Genomic DNA, 21,340 nt, shown 5'->3' on the forward strand with positions numbered 1-21,340 from the left:
GGGAATGTGAGAAGAGACATATGGAATCAAGGACCATTTGAGGGATGAAATGGAAAACTAGTATAGTGGAAACTCCCTAAATATATGACCACGATCTTAATAAGGTCTTCTAATAATGGCACATATTGCCAAGACAATAGATTGCTCTCTGAAATCCAACACCAGGGCCCCCAGGTACAATAAAACCTTTGACCTACAATCTGTCCTACATGAAGACATGCTAGATATGCTAGAGCAATGACAGCACAAAGATTGTGGGAGTAGCCAACCAATGTCTAATTTGACTTGCTTCATTACATGCCACAAGATGGAACCCATGCTTGATACTGCTTGCATGAACAAGAACTACAGACTATATAGTTCTGTGGGATTGTCTTTCTGTATGCTGTGAATATGTGTTGCTACTATTGGTTAATAAAGAAGCTGTTTGACCTATGGCAACACAGGATAAGAGCTGGGCAGGAAATCCAAGCAGAGAGACAGGGAGAAGGGAAGAGTTAAAGAGACGACAGCCCACCACCCAAGGAGCAACATGCCAGCAGGCCATTAACACCATGGCCATGTGGTAAAATATAGATTAATAGAAATGGGTTAATTTAAGATGAGTAGGCTAGTTAGTAATAAGCCTGGGCCATAGACAGTTTGTAATTAATATAAAACCTCTGACTGGTTATTCGGTTACTGGTGGGAGGGAAAGATTTATCTGGCTACAATTGGTACTCACCATCAGGCATTGATCCACATAGACCTAATAAAGCTTAAAAGGGGTTCTTAAGGCACAGAAATGGAGCTACACTGGGCTATCTGGTCTCAAAGGCTCATGCCAGTGGCAGCTCATAGACACATCTCCCAAGGGCAGCCTGTGAGATGGAGCTGGCTGCCAGACACCATGAGCTAAGCAGCATGGCAGATTTCCAAGGTCTCTCCCACTGGCCACAGTACAGAGAGGCTTCTCCCAGCCCCTGTTGCTGTCTGTGGGCTTGAGAGCACAGCTCCAGTCTTGAGAACACAGTTCCATGCTACTTAATACTGCTTCCCAGAATCAGGGAGCTAAGTGTGACTTTTAGGTACCTGCACCATATTGGAAAGCTGAGTGGGGTGGAACCAGCCACCAAAACCACACTTTTATCCTAGCTGTGCAGTTTAACAGTTTAAAAACTCTCCTGGTCAGAAAAGGGTTAAAGATACACAATAAAGACAGATTCAGTTGGAAAAAACATCTAAAAAGGTTACAAAATGTTTAAAAATATATGTAGGATTGAGAGAGAAAAGAAAAAGGGTAGAGAAAATCCTTAAAAAAGAAATAGAGTTAAATAAAAAAAAGCCACGTAAAGATGGGAAATACACAGAGAGTCTGGATACTGTATATTATTTTGTTGTCTTTGGGATTTTTTTTTAACTGCAAAGAGACATTTGATTGTAGGGGCTACTAAGTTAAACCAACATATATATCTTAAAGGTATCTTGACTTCAAAATTTGGGTCTAAGGGTATGTTGCTTTGGAAAAGATATTCTGCTTTTGTTTCCACAGAAGATGAGCAGCTGTGGATTCTTTCCAGATTAATATGGTTACATTAAAGAAGACATTCTGAGAGGTCTCTGCTGTGGGATGTTCTGTATGGCAAATGTGTTGCTGATTAGTCAATAAATAAAACACTGATTGGCCATTGGCTAGGCAGGAAGTGTAGGTGGGACAAGGAGAAGAATAAAGCTGGAAAGTGGAAGGCTGAGAGAGACACTGCCAGCCGCCACCATGACAAGCCGCATGTGAAGATGCCGGTAAGCCACGAGCCATGTGGCAAGGTATAGATTAATAGAAATGGATTAATTTAAGCTGTAAGAACAGTTAGCAAGAAGCCTGCCACGGTCATACAGTTTGTAACCAATATAAGTCTCTGTGTTTACTTGGTTGGGTCTGAGAGGCTGTGGGACTGGCGGGTGAGAGAGATTTGTCCTGACTGTGGGCCAGGCAGGAAAACTCAAGCTACAGGTCTCCAATGGGAGCAATGGTCAAAATGATCCAACATCAAAAACAGCTTCAAGGCAACTGGCTGAGATGATGCAGCCTCACAGACTACTACAGCCAAGATTTAACCATAATTCTAAAATTTCTCAGGATTCCCATAAGATTGCCAGCACCCCCAATCAGCAGGAAGTAGTTTGGAAACCTAGACCCAATTCCAAAATACTGTTTATGAATGTTTGTTTTCATTTAAAGGGAATTGGTTATAAAAGGTTAATGGTCATAGTCAATCTCTTTCTAAAGAAAAGAGGTGGTGTGATATAGATCATGAAAAAAAGGTAGATTATTGGGCCTACTTTAATTCAAAAAACAATTGTTGGTCTTAAAATACTTTACTTTGATATGAATTTTGGTTTATTGATAGAGGTTTAAGGTCAAAGTTATTATACTATATGTATATTTCTGCTCTTGTTTGGGGTATTATATTTATGCAGCTCATTTGAAATTGTAATGTATAATTAAGAAATACAGATTAATAATTAGTCATCTATAATAGTCAAACTTATAGTCATATTAGATAGTGTTTCTAGGTATACAAAGATGTATTTCAGATAGATAGGAAATCTTCAAGCACTTCAAAGACCTACAGAATATAGCATTTAAAATGTTTTAAGAACTTAGACTTTTCTGGACAGTGAGAAAAGTCTACTCCTAGCAGCACCAATTACTTCAAGAGGATGATGAGCATTGAAGAAATTCACTATGGAGTTTGTTTACAATATGGAAAAGGCTAGCCATTTGGGCAAGAAACTGCTCTTGCCTGGACAGTTTGACCGTATGTTGCATAAACTCAATGTGCAGGACCCATAGGAAAGTGACTATTGTACTTTGCCAAAACAAAATGGGATGGTCCTTCAAGTTTCTGCTTCACAGAAAAAACTGCCAGACATTCTGCAGGACACGGAGAAAAATGACAGATGAACAATAGGTGAAACAGTCCTTCAAATTTTCAGCTTCACTGAAAAGTATGCCAGAGACTTTGGCTTGTAGGCTGAAGATAGATGCCCCAGAGTTACAGAGGAACTTCAGGTGACTGTCCAGGCAGACAGATGTCTCTGTCATTTCCAGAATTTTGGAAGTTTCTTGTAGTGTACTTCCTGTTTACTAAGATAATATCCTTCTGGGGTATTTGATATAGTTGAAGACTAGAGAGTTGTAATTGTAGCTTTACTTAGTTATGATAAAAGATAAATTAGATACGAAACTTTAGACTCACAAATACAGGATAGACAATAGAGTATTTAATTTTGCCAAATACAAATAGACTGAATATCTTAACTTAATTCTTGCTTGAAAACTGTTTTGTTATATGTAATTTTACTATGTTGAAGTTAAAACCTTCCTTTTTGATTAGACAGAAAAGGGGAAGTGCTGTGGGATGGTCTTTATGTATGCTATGAATATGTGTTGCTACTATTGGTTAATAAAGAAGCTGTTTTGTCCTATGGCAACACAGGATAAGAGCCAGGAGGGAAATCCAAGCAGAGCGACAGGAAGAAAGGCAGAGTCAAGGAGATGCCAGCCTGGTGTCCAAGGAGCAACATGCCAGCAGACTGGTAATACCATGGCCACATAGCAAAATATAGATTAATAGAAATGGATTAATTTAAGATTAATGAGCTAGTTAGCAATAAGCCTGGGCCATAGACCAAACAGCTTGTAATTAATATTATTCCTCTGATTGGTTACTCTAGTACTGGCATGTGGGGAAGAATTATCCAGCCACAACATAGCCCAGAGACCTTGGGTAAAATCAAAAACCCCTGGTCTAAAAAGAAAAAAAAAAAGTATCAATAAAATGACTCCAAGTGGTATTCTGTTATAGTCATAGACCAGTGCCTAATTCAGTCATCATCAAAGAAGCTTCCTCCTACAGCAGATGGGAGCAAATGCAGAGACCCTTATCCAGACAACATACACAGAAAGAATCCTTCAAACACACAGCTTTAAATGGGATGTCTCCATCAAGCCCCCCACACACACAGATCTGAGGGAATCCCATTGAAGAGACAGCAAGATTGTAAGAGCCAGAGGGGATGGAGGACACCAGGAGAACAAGGACCTTAGAATCAACTGAGCCAGGCTCAGATGAACTCACAGAGACTGAAGCTGTAAGCACAAGGCCTACATGGACCTGTACCAGTCCTTCTGCATAGATACTATAGCTTTCAGCTTAGTAATTTTAATGGGACTCCTGAGTGTGTGAAGAAGTGGGTCTCTGATTCTTGTGCTTGCTCTTGAGGTTCTTTTCCTTCTGTTAGGTTGCCTTGTTCAGCCTTGATGTAATGATTTTGTTTTATTTCATTATATTTTATTTGGTAAAAAAAAATAACTGGAAAGCTAAAAAAATATTTATTTTATTCTGCTCTGTGTGTGTGTGTGTGTGTGTGTGTGTGTGTGTGTGTGTGTGTGTGTGTGTGTGTGTCTCTGTGTGTCTGTGTGTGTGTGTGTGTGTGTGTACATGTGAGTAACTCAGAGGCCAGAAGATGGCATTGGATCTCCTGAAGCTGTAAGTATAGCCAGCTATACTACACAGTAAATTCTGCTCCTATGGCAGAGCAGCAAGCACTCTCAACAACTGAGCCATCTGAGTCCATCTTTCCAGCCCCCGCACCAAGGTTAACAGTTTTGCCTGTTGACTCCAGCAGCCCACACTGCAAACTGGCTAAGAGAAGCGGCTTGTGTTGTCTGCTTTCCCTTCTTCCTTTCTTTCTCCTAGTCCCCCAGCTTTGGCCCTTCTACTCTCTAAATATCTATTTGCTATAAGATCTTTGCCTCAGGGTCTGCTCCTCTAGGAAGTAAATTTAGTAAACTAAAATACGCTACAACAATCATGTGCTGAATCCTTCAACTCTGCAACCATTCCTGGCAGGAGTGTGCCACACATGGAGCCTTTCTTCATTACACCCACCCCTTAAGTATCCCTACAGATGGCTGCATGCAAAAGATCCAGTGCAGCAGGAGTGTGGATGTGGACATCACTGCATCCACTTAGATACACAGAGGATGAAGTCCAGACATTGTGGCCTCTTAACACTGTTGCAGTTAACAAAATTAGAGCAAGTTGGAGATCAAATGCAGTGTGTGTTGGGGAGGGATCCACAATCACTTGCTATTTTTGTCTTCTTCCTTTGCCACTTCTAGTCCTGACACAGCCTTATAGTTAAAGTGTAGAGCAAGACCTAAATGAGCCAGGGATGCTGGAGATACTTTCTAGATAGAAACACTTCTCTGATTCAGGAAGGAAAATGCAAGGAAGAAGAGAACTCAATTGAAAAATCCTGGTAATGAGAGAGGTAGCCACAGTGGTCAGCACAGGTGGCTGGTCCAAAGTGAACAGTCCTATGCAGAGACATGAGGAACAAGAGCCTCATATTCACCTCCTAATACTCTCAAATGAGATGCTTCCGGCCATCCTTCAGCTTCTCAGCAGAAGAAATCAAGGGTTCTTTTCTCTATCTCGTCCCAAAGTGACACTTGTCCAGGCCCCAAGTGAAAATCTGAGAATCCCTGGGTATTGTGCGTGGATAAATACATATGTATTCCTTCTTGGAGTGTTTTGACACACAAAGTGGAAATGAGGACAACACAATTGGAACATAGAAATAACGACCTCATGCGTTATACTGAAACATGATTCCTTTGTCCCTAAACCGGACAATTCTTAGGAAAATTCAAGGTGCCTCAAAATCTTATAAATTTATAATTTCAAACCACATAGGCATGGTTGACTTGTAAATCTGACTGATTCTAAAATGAATGTATTCCTCTGTCATCACACAGAAAGATCAAATCCTCAGGGAAGAAGTGGGTTCCGATGGCAATCACTGGCTCTGATGTCTACACATCAAGGTAGACCTTCATGATGTAGATGCTGACTGGGGGCCAGAAGCTTGTCTGTCTTTCTCTGTCCCCAAACTTGTGATCTCTGCTGAGAGAAGCTGAAGGACTGACACTCCATTTGCAATCACGTCTCAGAGCATGGTATCAAAACTTCAATGTCGCCTGTGTAGCACGGCCTCTGCTCGGCGTGCACCTTCCATCAGTAACATGAAACTAAGCATGAATCACAATCATTCTCCATCCACCATAACCCTTCACAGAACCTGGCCCCAAAGCCTGGATTTTAGGATGAGGTTGATCTTGACAATCAACTAAGATTTTAGAGAGAAGCTCATTTTTTAAGTATGTATACACAGATAAAAAAGAATCATAAGTGTATATATGTCACACATGCATATACTGACACACACATATCCCTACACATATACATGTTTGTATGTTGTGTGTGTGTGTGTGTGTGTATGTGTATTACATACAAACAAAAAGAGGGTAACTCAATGGAATCATAACTGGAAGGCCAATTGATTCCTGATCCTTGTATTCCAGTTTGCTTCTTTCTGTTTTAAAATGTTTACAAAGATAAAAATAACTCACTAAAAATGTTTAAGTAAGAGAAACAGGTCTGAATCACGGTTCTGCCAGTTGGTCTTATAGTCTTTTCTGTATCTCTGTCAAATTAATAATGCCTCCCTGGTGTACATGGTAAAAGCTTTCTGAAGTACACTTGCAGACATCACACTGATTTGGCTCAGACATCAATATTTACCACAGAAAACATAATAGGAACTATGCCTGGTTAGGAACAACACTGGGTTGTGTTGCCAAGGTTCTCAAACTGTGGGTAGTGACCCCTTCAAGGGACACATATCAAGTATCTTGCATATTAGATATTTACTTTACAATTCATAACAATAGCAAAATTACACTTATTAATTAGCAATGAAATAATTGTGTGGTTGGGGGTCACCACATAAGGAACTATACTATAGGGTCACCGCATTATGAAAGTTGAGAACCACTGTGCTAGAGGTCTCAATTGGAAGCAAGTGTATTGTAATATAGAAACTATGATAGAAAATACATGAATACTAAACAGTCTAAAATGACATTTTACTTTCTTTTCTGATGCTTCACACACACACACACACACACACACACACACTCACACACACACAAACCAGCACACATACTCGTGAGCTCAAGCCTTAGAAACCTTCCTTTGCCCCCACGTAAATGATATTTTGCTTGTTGTTTTTATGTTTTACTGGCTGGTACATTTCATGTAATAACTGCCAGTTTTCTGTCCCTGCTGGTTCCCCTGCTGCAAAAGATCTAATCTGTTCAGAGGAAGATAATTGCAGAGCTATTGAAATAAAAAGGAAAGGCCTGCATCTCACCGCTGTTGTGAGCCTCCAGCTGTGAGGCAGAGTTCACAGCCACCTTGCATAGTGAACAGTAAAGCAGTCTCTTTGCCTTTTCTTCCTCAGTCTCTGTGGAAGGACTTGAGCTGTTGCCAGTGGCTGCCACTGCCGGGGGGGCTTTTTCTGCTTTAGAGGTGATCTCAGTTGTTACGGCACTGCTCTTGCACATTTCCACACTTGTCATTGTTGATATTACTGGCGTCCCTGTGGTACTGTCTGTATTCAAAACAGAATAGGACAAAGAGTTAGAAAAACATGGCGTCATCCTTCCCGACTTAGAAACACATCACTGATGCAATATTCTGCTAATAATGATAACAGCAGCCAGCCAAAATAGCTTGTCACCTGTGAATTAATCCTGACATCTGTCACAAATGACCACACTTAATTTCACACATTAAAATAAAAGCTAGATGATGCTTCAAAATATCCATAAGTACTGTTAGAAACTATTCTGTTCCCATGGAATTAGCATAACATAAATTTCTCTGAACACACAGCCTGCCTGGAGGATATTTGGTAGTATGTTTACCTTTTTATAATAAACTTTAAAATAAAGACAAAGGATGAAGCTCTTTACTGTTTTCCTTTTTCTTAGTTCCTGTCTTCCTATCTTCCTACTACATTTATTTCTTTAGCTAAACAATAGTATGGGTCCTTTGGTACACAATCAGGAAAAATATACAGAATGTTGGTGTCAAAATTGCTCAGTTCAGCTCAGTAGCTCATTTAAAACATGACCATATTTATAAAGAATTATAGTTCAATACCCGGTACCAAAATCACTGATATAAAAATAAGCGGAATTCTAGTCTGAATATTTATTAAAGGCATGCTCTGTTTCAGGATGTATGCAGGAAGTTCATGGCAGGTGTAGTCAATCAATAGATACTACTCTCAAGGCATCACAGGCTTGTCATACTACGTTAGTATTTCAAGAGGTTGATGACCATGAAAGTGTTGATGTATTGTAACCCAACAACCGCCTGGCTCCAAAGTCTGATACTAAATCTGGAAAGATCAACCTTCAAAGTGCAACCACCTCATCCTAACTTCCCTCAGAGACACACTAAACTACCCAAATGTATGTCAATCACCATATTAGGAATGTTCATCACACTCAATGATCATTTGCAAATAAGATCTGTTCTTGGATACTATCGAAGCTCATGTCTTTTCTGCCTCTCAGTTGATTTTTTAACCTCTTAGCTTCCCAAATATTCTCAGCCTGCCTCTCCAGCTGCTCTTAAACTGCCCTTCTGCATGTCATTCCACAGGCTGTCATGGTCACTGTTTCATACCATAATGAAAAGTCTGAGGATAAATGCTTTTGACAGTGGGTATAAGGACAGTGGTCTGTTTGTAATGGTGTATGGTATGGGCAACACATAAGAGGTTTTGTGTGTGTGTATGTGTGTAAATGCCAGGATCTCAGGTATTGTTCCTTACGTGCCACCCATCTTGATTTTGAGATAGATTTTCACTGGTCTGAAGCTTGCCAATTAAGTAGGGCTGACTAGACAAGGAACCCCACTGACCTGCTTTTCTCTGCTTCTCCAACCAGTGTGATTACAAATACGTACCACAGTTCTCAACTATTTTATGTGGATTCTGGGGATCCAACTCAGGTCCTCATGCTTGCACAGCAGGCACCTGACAGACTGGGCTGTACTTTAGTCCACTATAGCTCATACTGTCACGTGTTTCCCTTACTTAGGTGTAGGACTATGAACCGAGGCTGTTTATCAGTTCCAAGAAGAAAAATGGGCTTTTCTTAGGGCTGTTCTATAAAAAGATGAATCTGGGTCTGGTTCCTTTAAACTGACATTTCACACACTTTAATCACTTATTTAGCAATAATTCTCCTCCAGTGGAAGGGAAAATATTCTCCAAATAGTTACATATTTTTAAAGTGTCATCTGTAAATTGTTACCTCATGAGCAAAGGAAAACAAAATTACTCTAACTTTTGCTTCTGAATATACGTATGCTTTCTTTCTTATTCTAATTTTTATTTATGTGTATGCATGGTGTGTGTGTGTGTGTGTGTGTGCGTGTGCATTTTGTGTGTGTGTGTGTGTGTGTGTGTGTGTGTGTGTGTGTGTGTGTGTGTGTGTGCACGCGCATACATCTGTGAAGGCCAGATTAGGGGACTGGATTCCCTGGAGCTGGAATTAAAGGTGATTGTGAGCTGTCAGACATGGATGCAGCGAACACAGTTTGAGTCCTCTGCCTGTGCAATATGTGCCCGGCCCCACTGAGCATCTCTCCAGTCCCTTGATGTCCATCTTTTGATTAGCTTTCACTAGCCCAATAAATTACCATTATTAAAAACAAGAAAATAGCCCCCAAATATCTTTAATAATCTAGAAGTAGCATAAAACCAACAGTTTTCAGATAGGTCTATAACTGTTCACTGTCTCCAACAAATGAAAACACTTGTCTATGACATTATTACTAGCATCCAGTTTACCAAGGGTTTATATTATAAAATTAATCTTATATACTTCTTAAACCATTTCATTTAAACTTCAATTGAGCTAGAAAACCAGAAATCTCCAGAATTTAAGGAAATGTTACAGGGTCTCACAGTAGGACAGAGTGAAATACTTCATGAAATGTAGAAATTGGAAATTTAAAGAGAGAGAGAGAGAGAGAGAGAGAGAGAGAGAGAGAGATGCTAATGGCAATCTTTGCCATGACTGTGATTGTCCATGGTAAGATCACAAGCAGCTGTGAGCTATAAACACTGAATTTGTTTTGTACTCATCTCTATGGGGAGTGAGGATTGTAAATATCATAGTTTAAACCCAGTGTGGCACCACAATGAAGTCAGAGTGCACTGGGGTGGGTATTTATTTCACGGAATGACCATGGGCAAGAGTTCCCTGGTAATATCCTTCTTCTAATAGCACTTCCTCTGGACTGGTATATTTCTTTCTCTATATTAATCTAAAAAGGACACACAACACAGACCATATTTATCCCAAGACAATGTTCTTATTTACAGTGAGATTTGTTTGTAAATTATAAAATACAAATGGCTCTTCCAATCCCTACAATAACTATACTAATGTATTCTCCTGCATCTAGACGATAATGTTCATTTATTCCAAAGACACTATAAGGTGAAAGACTCCAGGTTCTGTGCATAGGACTTGGTAAAGCCTTAACACCCTGTGGAGACTCCTCACTTGAGACAATCTTCTGGAACTCACAGCTGAATGGTTAACTTCCAACATGTCTGTTTGTGATCTATTTTTGACCACATAGTTGAGATTGTGTTTATTGTTTTTTTAAGCTTACAGAAAATTTTAACAAAATACAAAGCTATATTTTGTTAATTTTAAATTTAATGTGTAGATCATGGTTTCATAAGGGAAGATTGCTATTCATTTATAAAAAGACATATTTTCTCTTGTCTTTTTTATCTCCAATAAAGGAATATTTATTCAAATCAACAAATTAACCCAAAGTTATTCTGTATTCAAAGAAAATCAACCAGTCTGCATTTGGTAATAATATTAGCAAAGAAGTTTTTCTATAACATGATACATTAAATCACCAATTATATGTAATTCTTATTTACCCATTAAAAGAATGTTCAGGTCCAGTGATAGCTCAATGAATAAAGGCACTTGTCACCAAGGCTTATGACCCATGTTCAATCCCTGTGTCTCACACAGTGAAAGGACAGAACTAAGTCCCTCAAGTTGTCCTCTGACCTATATATGCGTGCCATGATATCACACAGACAGATAGAAAGGCAGACAGACAAATGAGCAGAATCACGGAGACACACACACACACACACACACCCCACACATACACACACACACACACACACACACACACACACATACACTCAAATGTAATAAAAAGGAGAGAATACTCAAGGCAGAACAGTTTACTAGCACACCAAGTGGTGAGAAGCACCCCTATGGCCTTTATCCTTGAAATTACAGCCCCTATCTAGTCTCAGAAAACAAAGTCAGAGGCATTCTACCTACTTTCTAACCAGTGATCCTCCATCTATAAGTGTTGTCAAGACAAAGAAAGTCTTAGAAACTGTGTTAGTACAGGATGCTCAAGGAGACATGATGACCGAATGAGGGGAAACAGTAATGATTCAAACAAACACCACACAGCTGCACACACAGAGCACTCCTTAAATCAGAATAAGGCAGGGGCTTTAGGGAATTGCTCATCAGTTTGAGCTCATTAGTTTTAATAAATCACAGTACTCTGAAATACTGATAAGGAGAATTTGGTATAGGGCACAGAGGGTCAGTGCTATTTTATTACATCTATTTGTAAATCTAATACTTAAAATTCACATTTATTAAATGCAAGGGAAAGGACTTGCCAACAAAAGTGTAGTACTATCAGAGGGACATCCAGGACTATAGAACACAGTTCTCAATTTTTAGACAAGTTAGCTTTCGAAAGTTTTCCACGGCCAAGCTGTGCTCTCAAGTGGAAACGCAAACTTGATATTTCATAGCCCACTTCCAAATTTGAGCCTGTCATCATACTCTGAAATGACTCATGTCTTCAAACTCCATTCCATCAACATTTTATATTAAGCAGCTCACCTCAATGTTAAGACACTGTGGGTAGCAAGGTCCTTAAAAATAGACCATGTGCTTAGTGGTGAAAAGGACACATTGCCAAGACTTCAAACGCTAAGCTACTACAAACCTAATCCTTCATCTGCTTTGTTCATGACAGCACTGTTACTTTGCACAAACTAGGCACTTAATAAATATTTATTTAAAGAAATGAAGGAAAGAACACTATTAAGCACCATGAGGTACTTTTGAATGCATTTGTAACTCATTCAATTCATAAAAACCTAAAAGTTGCTTATCATTTTTATACCTAGTTTCTGAAAGAAAATTTGGGGGCTTGAAAAATGTTGGAACTTTCCAATTGACAGATCTGTAGCATGCATCACAATGATCTGAATTCAGACTGCTTCAGCTGCACTGACCCTTCATTCATTTCTTTACTGATAAAATTAGATATTGCAAAAAGATTTTGAGTGAGTTGTGATTTACCTTGCAATCTAAAAGATAACATCTCAAACCTTTGACTTGAAATGCGACTGGCCATCTTCTAAGCTAATCATGACTGTATAATCATTTTTTTTTTTTTTTTGCACTGCACAAACCCACTCAGACTAAGAAGGAAAGACAAAAAGCTACATCTGTCAAATGACCTCTGATGCAGAGTGGTAAGAATCATGGTGGCCTCCTTTAGACTTTCTTCATCACCACAAACTACAGGTCATGGGAGGGGGTGGGGCAATGATTCATTCTTCTGAGTATTCCCCAAAGGCTGTTCAAATTTCTTTGCACTGTTCAACGAGTGTCTCTAGGAACAATAGATGTGACAGGAAGCTGAAAATAATGGGTGAGATTCAGGCAGAAGAAAAATGGTCCGAGCCTGTATTTCTGTGCTGTCTTTCTGCCAGGGTCCCATAGCAAATATTCATTAATGCTACTGTCACTGTTTGGCTCTGCCATCCAAACAGATTGCTAACACTTTGCGGAGTGGACTTTAGTTGAAAATGAAAGGATCTATGTCAGGATTCAGAGTGGTCCATTGGCAGTCCCATCTTCTATAAAAACCATTCTAAATACTGTTTTTAAAATCTGCAAACCACAGAAGTCCAGAAATTAGCCACTACTTGAATTCTGTGTCATAAAGCAGAACAGACAAACTGCTCAGATGAATTCCCCCAGGGATGAACTTCAGAGGGAAAGCACAGCTGGGCCCTACCAGGTTCCTTGCAGGCACAGGGGATCAATGCTGTGACTCTCAAGTAATCATGTTTTTCTGAACTGCATTTCTTTGTTTCTTCCTTCCTCATGAGGATTTCATTCTCAGTCTTGCTAAAAGATAAATACTGAAACTCCTGAATATGTTGACAAAATGAAGTATGGCTTTCAGAGAGTCCTGGGTTCAATCCTCAGCACTGCCTGAAAGTGGCACCCAATGGTACATACACATCTGTAATCCCTTGGAAAGTGAAGGCATGAAGATCACAAGTTCAAAATCATTCTTGGTTATTTAGGAAGTGCTACGCCTGCCTAGTTAGATACATGAGACACTATCTAAATAATAATAATAATAGTAATAATAATAATAATGAGCTAGGTAGTGGTGGCACACAACTTTAATCCCAGCACACGGGAGGCAGAGCCAGGCAGATCTCTGTGAGTTCAAGGCCAGCCTGGTCTACAGAGAGAGATCCACAGCAGGCACCAAAACTACACAGAGAAACATTTCTCAAAAAAAAAGAAAAGGAAAGAAAAGAAAAAAGGAAAAAAGAAAAGAAAACAAAAACAATAAAAAGGAAAAAATGAAAGGAACAAAGTGAGAGAGGGATGAGAGACAGAGAGACGGAGATGTTTCATGACAGGAATAATGCTGAGGAGCCATTGGCAGTCTATGGCCGCTGGGGAGGGAGAGTCAATTTTTTGATATGTGTGTCTTCTAGTAGGTTGACCATATTCTAGTGATGTGTACATGGGAAGACTAATTGGACCCAATAACTATTAAAGCCAAAACAAAACACTATGAATTCGTGAGGGAAATGTGGCAGGGGAATTAGAATGGAGGAGTAGAGGTAGATATGACCGAAACATATTATAGCCATTTATGAATGTCTCAAAGAATAAATAAAAATACACTAAAAAGAATCAGGTGAGGGTGAATGAAGCAAGGGGATCATGAGTTTTAAACCACCTTGCACTAGATAGTGGGACATTGTCTCTAAAATAAAGTAATAGAATAAAAAGGGTTAGGGTCAGGCATCTAATAGCGAGCTCCTGAGAAGTAAAGAGTGAAGGATATTTGGACCAGGCAGAGGGCAGAGGCTGCAGCTCTCACAAGCTTCAAAGAAACAGGTCTCATCAGAAATTGTCCAGGGTCTCGCTTGGAAATGAGAAGAGTCCAGTAGATGGCCAAGCACAGCTGAGATCTATTTTGCATCTTCACACTGTACAACTTTGAAATATCCTTGACATTTCACAGGATCACACTAGTTTGAACTGGGATTTCACCAAGTAAAAGCAGGCTACACTGTCAAGGTAAATGTCCCTTCCCAACAACACCAGTCAACAAGCCAGTGTTAGGACCTACAATTGAAAGTAAATGAAGTAGGTCAACTGTGCAGATAGTGCCAAGGCTGTGTGCAACTTCTCCTGAAATTTTGGTTAAAGCCCCAAATGTAAGTATCATACACATTTTCTAAACTGTAAATGGCAATGCCTCTATAAACATGTATGTTAAAATCCTGAGTGAGCCACAATCTGCATGCTCTGGGCCACATACCACTAGTGTTGGAAGGCACTCTGGGATCCAGAGCTGCTTGTGGTCACCACAGTTAACGTATAGTCATGGGGCTTTACCCAGGCTCCTCTCAGAATACAAGGACAGACACACTTATTAGAAACTATTATGACTTTTACTTCTCTTTTTAATTATTTTCTCTTCAGATACAGGCTGGCATCCCATGGATATCAGCCAGCCATTGTATATCAAGCTTCAGTGAGCCCAGGCAACCCCTCTTCCGCTAAGGTTAGAGGGGGCAATCTGACAAGAGGAATGGATCCTCAAATCAGGCAACAGAGTCAGAGACAGCCTCTGCTCTTCCTACTAGGAGCCCCACATAAAGACCAAGCTACACAAGTCTAATATACATGCAGAGGGCCAGGTCCCATGCAGACTCCCTAGGTGTCGGTTCAGTCTCTGTGAGCCCCTTTGAGCCAGGTTAGTTGGTTCTGTGTGTTTTCTTGTGGTGCCCCTCAACACCACTGGGTCCTACAATCCTTCCTCCCCCTCTTCTGCAGGATTCCAAGAGCTCTGCCTAATATTTGGCTGCTGTGAGTCTCTGCATCTGTTTCCATCAGTTGCTGGGTAAAGGCTTTCTGATGACAGTTGGGCTAGCCACCAATATATGAGTATAGCAGAATATCATTAGGAGTTATTTCAATGATTTTTTTTTACCTGTAATGTTGGTTCTATCCTAGGTCTCTTGGGTATCCAGTCTGCAGGTCCTGGCCCTCAGCATGGAGCCCTCTCAGGGTATGAGTCTCCAGCTGGGCTAGTCATTAGCTGGTCACTCTCACAATTTCTGTGCCATCACTACCTCAGCACATCTTGTAGGGAGGACAAATTGTGGCTGGGTTGGTGTCCTAGTCCCTCCCCTAGAAGTCTTGCCTGGTTACAGAAGATGGCTGGTTCAGACTTAGTATCTCCCATTGCTAGGAGTCTTAGCTGAGGTCACCCTCATAGATTCCTGGCAGTTTCCATTGCTCTAGGTTTCTAGTTCATCTCAGGGATGCCCCATGACTTTTACTTCTTTACAGATATTTGCTTCCCCTCTCCTTTCTTTGGAATCTACACAGAAGGAATATCGCCTAGGGTGAAAGTCTTCATGCATCTTCCCAGCCTCACTTAATGTTCTGGCATCTTCTTAGTTGATAACAGAAAGACAAGCATGTACAGGAAGACTTCACTGCATCAGAATCCCACCTTCTTAATGTTAAAGACAATGTTATTCTTTATATTTTCCTGTTTTAATATACCACAGCTAGACCTGGATCTGCTAGGTAAGAGATGATATCATCAAATGTGTGATGGTAGCCTTTTTTCAGCCTTTCAAAGGATGCATTCCTATTTTAGTCAAGGGCTAGACCAAAAACTGACCAGCAGTATACACAGTGCACCTTTGACCACCTGAACTAAGTTGCTACCCTTATTCATTTTCTCCAAATACCTGGAAAACACTTTCATTCTTTACTTCATTGGTTCTCACAGTATCTCACTGTGATAGGCACAGTGTTAGAAACATCCAAGAATCAAGCACAATGTATTCCTGTAAATTCATAATCCTGGAACTTCCTTTGACCTCATAACCACAGGAACATTTTAAAAAGAGGGATTTCAAATTCCACTGTCCAGTCTCTGATTCACTATGGACTGGTGGGAGTCTGAATGTTTGCGTTTCTAACAAATCACCACGTATTACTGCAGCTGCCAGAACCATCCTTCAAAACCGCCACGGACATAACTGCCAGTCAGTGTCTGGCTCAGATTTATTGGTGTCAGCTGTGAAGTTAAATACCACTTAAACAGCAAGTCACACACTTAAGAAAAGAAAATTTAGAATTGAGTGGCTTAGTGTCCTTGTTTGCCTGTGACTGAGGGAGTTCAGGGACAGGGGAACTTTGAGGCAAAAATGGGACTGTCTGGGTGTCCCAAGAAAGCTGGGACAAGTCAAACACCTATGAAAGCAAGTTCAGAAAAGCAGGAAACAAACAAACCAAAAAAAAAAGGGGGCTGGAGAAAACAGCTCAGGAGTTAAGAGCGCTTGCTACTCTTCTAGAGGACCAAAGTTCAGTTCTAAGCGCATATATTAGGCTGCTTGTAACTCCAGACACAGGGCCCAACACCTCCTCTGGACTCTGCGGTTATTCCCCTCCCCCATGTACATATATGCACACATAAAAATTAAAATAAATGTTTTGTTTAGAAAGAACAAGAAATAACAATAACAAATACAGCTAGCTGTGTGAATGTTTCTGCAACTGCACATGGACACAGGCATGTGTGCATAATGGTCCCAAGCACATCGTGTGCATTTCTATCATGGGAGACAGGTCTTGAAATAATTGTTATAATCAAAGATATATGAAGACACATTCAGGTCTTTGATGCAGAGACCAGTCCCCATTAATCTTCCATTCAGCAGTAATATCAAGTTTTGTGGGGTTTTTTGTTTTTTTGTTTTTGTTTTTGTTTTTTTTTTTTTGACAGAAATAGGGTTTCATCTCTAATTAGAGTGTGTGTTTCTAAGAAAAAAAATTTTTTTTCCTCTTAGAGACTTCCTTATAAATCCAGTTGTTTCATCCTCTCTGAATGCAAATTAAACCAATGTAAATCATTAGTCAGGCTCAGTCTATCTGGGTGGATCCAGCCACTGTACACAGAGCTAATAAGCACCAAGACATATATGTGCATTTTGTCACACTCTGTGATATTTCTGCAAACTATAAAGGGAAAGAAAAGGAGGGAAAAAATAGTTTGTTCCAAAACTAGTTTAAACAACTGGATGGAGTCTTAGAAGTTTTATTGCTGTGAAGAGATCACAGCAACTCTTATAAAGGAAAACATTTAATTGGGACTGGCTTACAGTTTCAGAGGTTTACTTCATTATTATCATGGTAGCACTCAGGCACACATGGTGCTGCAGAGGTCGTTAAGAGTTCTATGTCCAGACTGGCAGGCAGGAGGAAGACAGTGAGAATGAGCCTGGCTCAATCATCTGAAACCTCAAAGCCCACCCTCAGTAACACACTTCCTCCAAGAAGGCCACACCTCCCAATAGCGCCACTCCTTATGAACCCATGGGGGCCATTTTCATTTAAGCTGCCTGTCTTAGTTAGGGTTTCTATTGCTGTGAAGAGACACCATGACCATAGCAACTCTTATAAGGGAAAACATTTAATTGTGCTGGCTTACAGTTCAGAGGTTCATCATGGTGGGACATGGCATGCAGGCAGACATGGTACTGGAAGGAGCTGCTACATGTTGATATGCAGGTAACAGGATGTAGACTGTGACACTAGGTGTAGCATGAGAACAGGAGACTTCAAAGCCCACCCCTGCAGTGACACACTTCCTCAAACAAGACCACGCTTACTCCAACAAAGCCACACTTCCTAATAGTGTCATTTTCTTTGGGGGTCATTTTCTTTCAAATTACCAGGTCACCACAGATGGTATGAGATTAGAAAGCTACCTTTTCAAAGCTTGTTAGATAATGTTTTTCCATCAATCAGTAGGACAAAAGGAAAAAAAATCAGTGTATGGATAATGGTTCTCATAATTCAAATGCTTTCAAAGGTTAAAAAAAATAAGTACTGTATATTGGTAGTAAGCCTATATATTGAAAGTCTTGATTCCATATCTGGCAAGAAGTCAAAGTTGGCTTTTGCAGTTAGTGGCTTTGGTAGCCATCTGGGTAGAACACATAGCAACAGACTTTTCCCTCTGACCAAGTGCTCTAGGGAAGAAATAAGAAGGTATCTTGTGTCCTTAACTTTTATTGTAACTGTGTATCTGGCAGGAATTATAGCACAGGGTGCTGTGAAGTTGAAAATATTTGCTGATTGAAACTGAATGCAAGATGAATGAGCTCTTGTCTATTTATATTTTAGGATATGTAGAAAAGGATATATAGAAAATAGAAAAGTTGCCATGCTGGCAATGGTCGAGAGACAGCCCGAACTGACCTACTCTGGTGATAGGATGGCCAAACACCCTAATTGTCGTGCTATAAACCCCATCCAATGACTGAGGGAACCGGATGCAGAGATCCATGGCCAGGCCCGGGGTGGAGCTCCGGGAGTCCAATTGGTGAGAAAGAGGAGGGTTTATATGATCAAGAACTGTTGAGACCAAGGTTGGATAAAGCACAGGGACAAATAGCCAAACGAATGGAAACACATGAACTATGAACCAATGGCTGAGGGGCCCCAAATGGATCAGGCCCTCTGAATGGGTGAGACAGTTGATTGGCTTGATCTGTTTGGGAGGCATCCAGGCAGTGGGACTGGGTCCTGTGCTCAGTGCATGAGTTGGTTGTTTGAAATCTGGGGCTTATGCAGGGACGCTTAGCTCAGCCTGGGATTAGGGGACTGGACCTGCCTGGACTGAGTCTACCAGGTTGACCTCAATCCTCGGGGGAGTCTTTGCCCTGGAGGAGATGGGAATGGGGGATGGGATGGGGGAAGGGAGGGGGAGTGGGAGCGGGGAGAACAAGGGAATCCGTGGCTGATGCGTAGAATTAAATTATATTGTAAAATAAAATAAAAATAAAATTAAAATTTTTTTTCTTGTACTGCATAAGAAACTCAACTTCCTTTAAACTTAATTTTATTCCATTTGATCTGCTTTGAACCATTGTATTATTTTGTCACTGAAATATTAAAAAAACTAATTCATAAAGTATTAAAATGAAAAAAAAAGAAAAGTTAGAAGGTTATCATGCCAAGTTACTTAGAATATAGGTACGTGGTCTAGGATTCTATTGGGCAGAACATACAGTGGGAAAAAATGTAATAATGATATTTTCTTCCATGTAGAATGGTCTTGAAGATAAGGAAACAAGTTCTCATAATGGGCAGTGCCTTGTGAAATACTTAGTATGGAGATAATTTAGAACATTATCCCATCTGGTCATAGGCATTTTAGTGCCTGTACAAGATTACTCACATTTTCCATTACAGTGTTAGAATTTCAAGGATTAAATGAGGAAAAACACATTTTAACCATCAGGAAGAAGCCACAGTGTAACCAAGGGGCTTAAACCACAGTCCACTATGCAGATGTCCAGAGTGAGGGGCTCTTTAATCTCAGGCTACTAGGAAAGGGATTTCCAGGGAGACAATTCCACTGGAGAAATGATGGAATGTTTACAAAGAAGAGGAAGAAACAAAATAAGCAAAGGCCTTTACAAAGATGGAGAGAATTTTACTTTTTGGGAAACATTATCTACAATTGCATATGGTCCTTTCAACTGAAAGTTAAAAGTAGCAATTTATTATTACTTTCTGCTTTGAGGGATGGGGAGAAAGAAGTCACTATATAATACAATTACCTGATAGAATTTCTCTCCTCAAAGTAGTTGCCTCTATATGGTGTTAGCCATGACAATTTTTAAACATCAGAACATCCATAAAAATTAGAGAAAATGTATGTTAAAATATAATAGGAAAAATCTAAATTCGACTATTTACCAGAAGAATGAACACAGAAAGTTTCCTAGAACTTCCTGAAAAATCACAGAACACTGTAGACAAGCTCCTATTACCAGCAAAGAAAGAGGGGAAATTTTCTACAGAAATCATACAAGCACAATTTCATGAAATTTCAGATATAATATTGTATTTCCTGTATTCCTCATTGACTATCACATAGTTACTGAACTTCCAAACTATAGAATTCTCCTTTATAATTTCTCAAAATAGTCATTATAATTATATCTACATTTCAGCAAAACACTAAAGAAACATTATTAAGCAAACACAAGTAATTACTCTTTACTTTTCCACAAACTGTGCGATGAAAACTTTTTTATCTTTCTATAGGCTTCACTGAAGAGAATTTGTTTGTGAATAGCTCAAACTTCATTATTTGCATATACAATATTTAGTTTGATAGTATAAATTATTTTTTAAAGTAGAGCTATGTTAGTAAAGAGTATTGTGTCTGAGAGTTAATTTTAAAGGCTGTACATGAGCTTTTGGAAACTGATAACACTGCTAGCTAGTTCCATCCTGTAGAATGTTAAATATTTTTATAGCTACAAAAGGATAGAAATGTGTTCCCAGGTGACTTAATTTCTCAAGGGATGCTGATATTTTTCTTTAATTTCTGCTGTTTGAATCTTATTTCAGATCTAGACTTTATCATTAGTTTATCTAAAATAATATTTAATAAAAATAACAATAATATAACAAGACAACTCTTAAGTTTTAGGAGTCAGTATTTTCCTAAAGATACATGTATCTTTTGTTTTGTTTTGATTTTGATTTTTGTGGTCACGATCAATCTTTATTTAGCTTACTTTGTTCCTCCAAGAGATTTATGTATGCTTTATTGTGCACATGGGATTGAGTTAATTACCACCAGAATAAGTTTTCACCAAATTGTGCTGGGTTTAAATATACCTAAAATAAACTACTGAGGGTCAGAGTCTCAAAGTTTGGACTAACACCAGTGACTTAGCTGTGTTGAACCGAACTGCCTTCTTGCCTCACACAGATCATCACTTTACTGGCCACAGTGGTCTCAGAGACTCCGAAGCCAGGAAGGAGACTGGCTCACTGGGTTAATGGTAGAGTAACTGTTCGAAGGCAGCAGTGAACAGGAAGACCCAGTGCCCTGCACCTCCTCCTGCTAGGCCCACCTCTCTTTCTTTCTTCCCACCAGCCTGTGCCCAGCAGACAGTGGCTCCTTGCTTTCTTCCCTCTCTGGCA

General features: G+C 39.7%; 1 protein-coding gene across 5 annotated transcripts in view; it reads right to left on the minus strand.

Moving 5' to 3' along the window:
* Znf385d (zinc finger protein 385D) overlaps positions 1–21,340 on the minus strand; it is a 957,149-nt gene that overhangs the window by 20,201 nt on the left and 915,608 nt on the right. For all 5 annotated transcript variants that reach the window (XM_052734022.1, XM_052734021.1, XM_052734024.1 and 2 more), the window contains one exon: positions 7,264–7,503. In XM_052734022.1, the coding sequence (XP_052589982.1) occupies positions 7,264–7,503 (240 nt within the window). The remainder of the gene's footprint in view (positions 1–7,263; positions 7,504–21,340) is intronic.

Source organism: Peromyscus californicus, unplaced genomic scaffold (assembly GCF_007827085.1).
Source record: "Peromyscus californicus insignis strain IS unplaced genomic scaffold, ASM782708v3 Scaffold_12__1_contigs__length_115047231, whole genome shotgun sequence".
Lineage (NCBI taxonomy): Eukaryota > Metazoa > Chordata > Mammalia > Rodentia > Cricetidae > Peromyscus > Peromyscus californicus.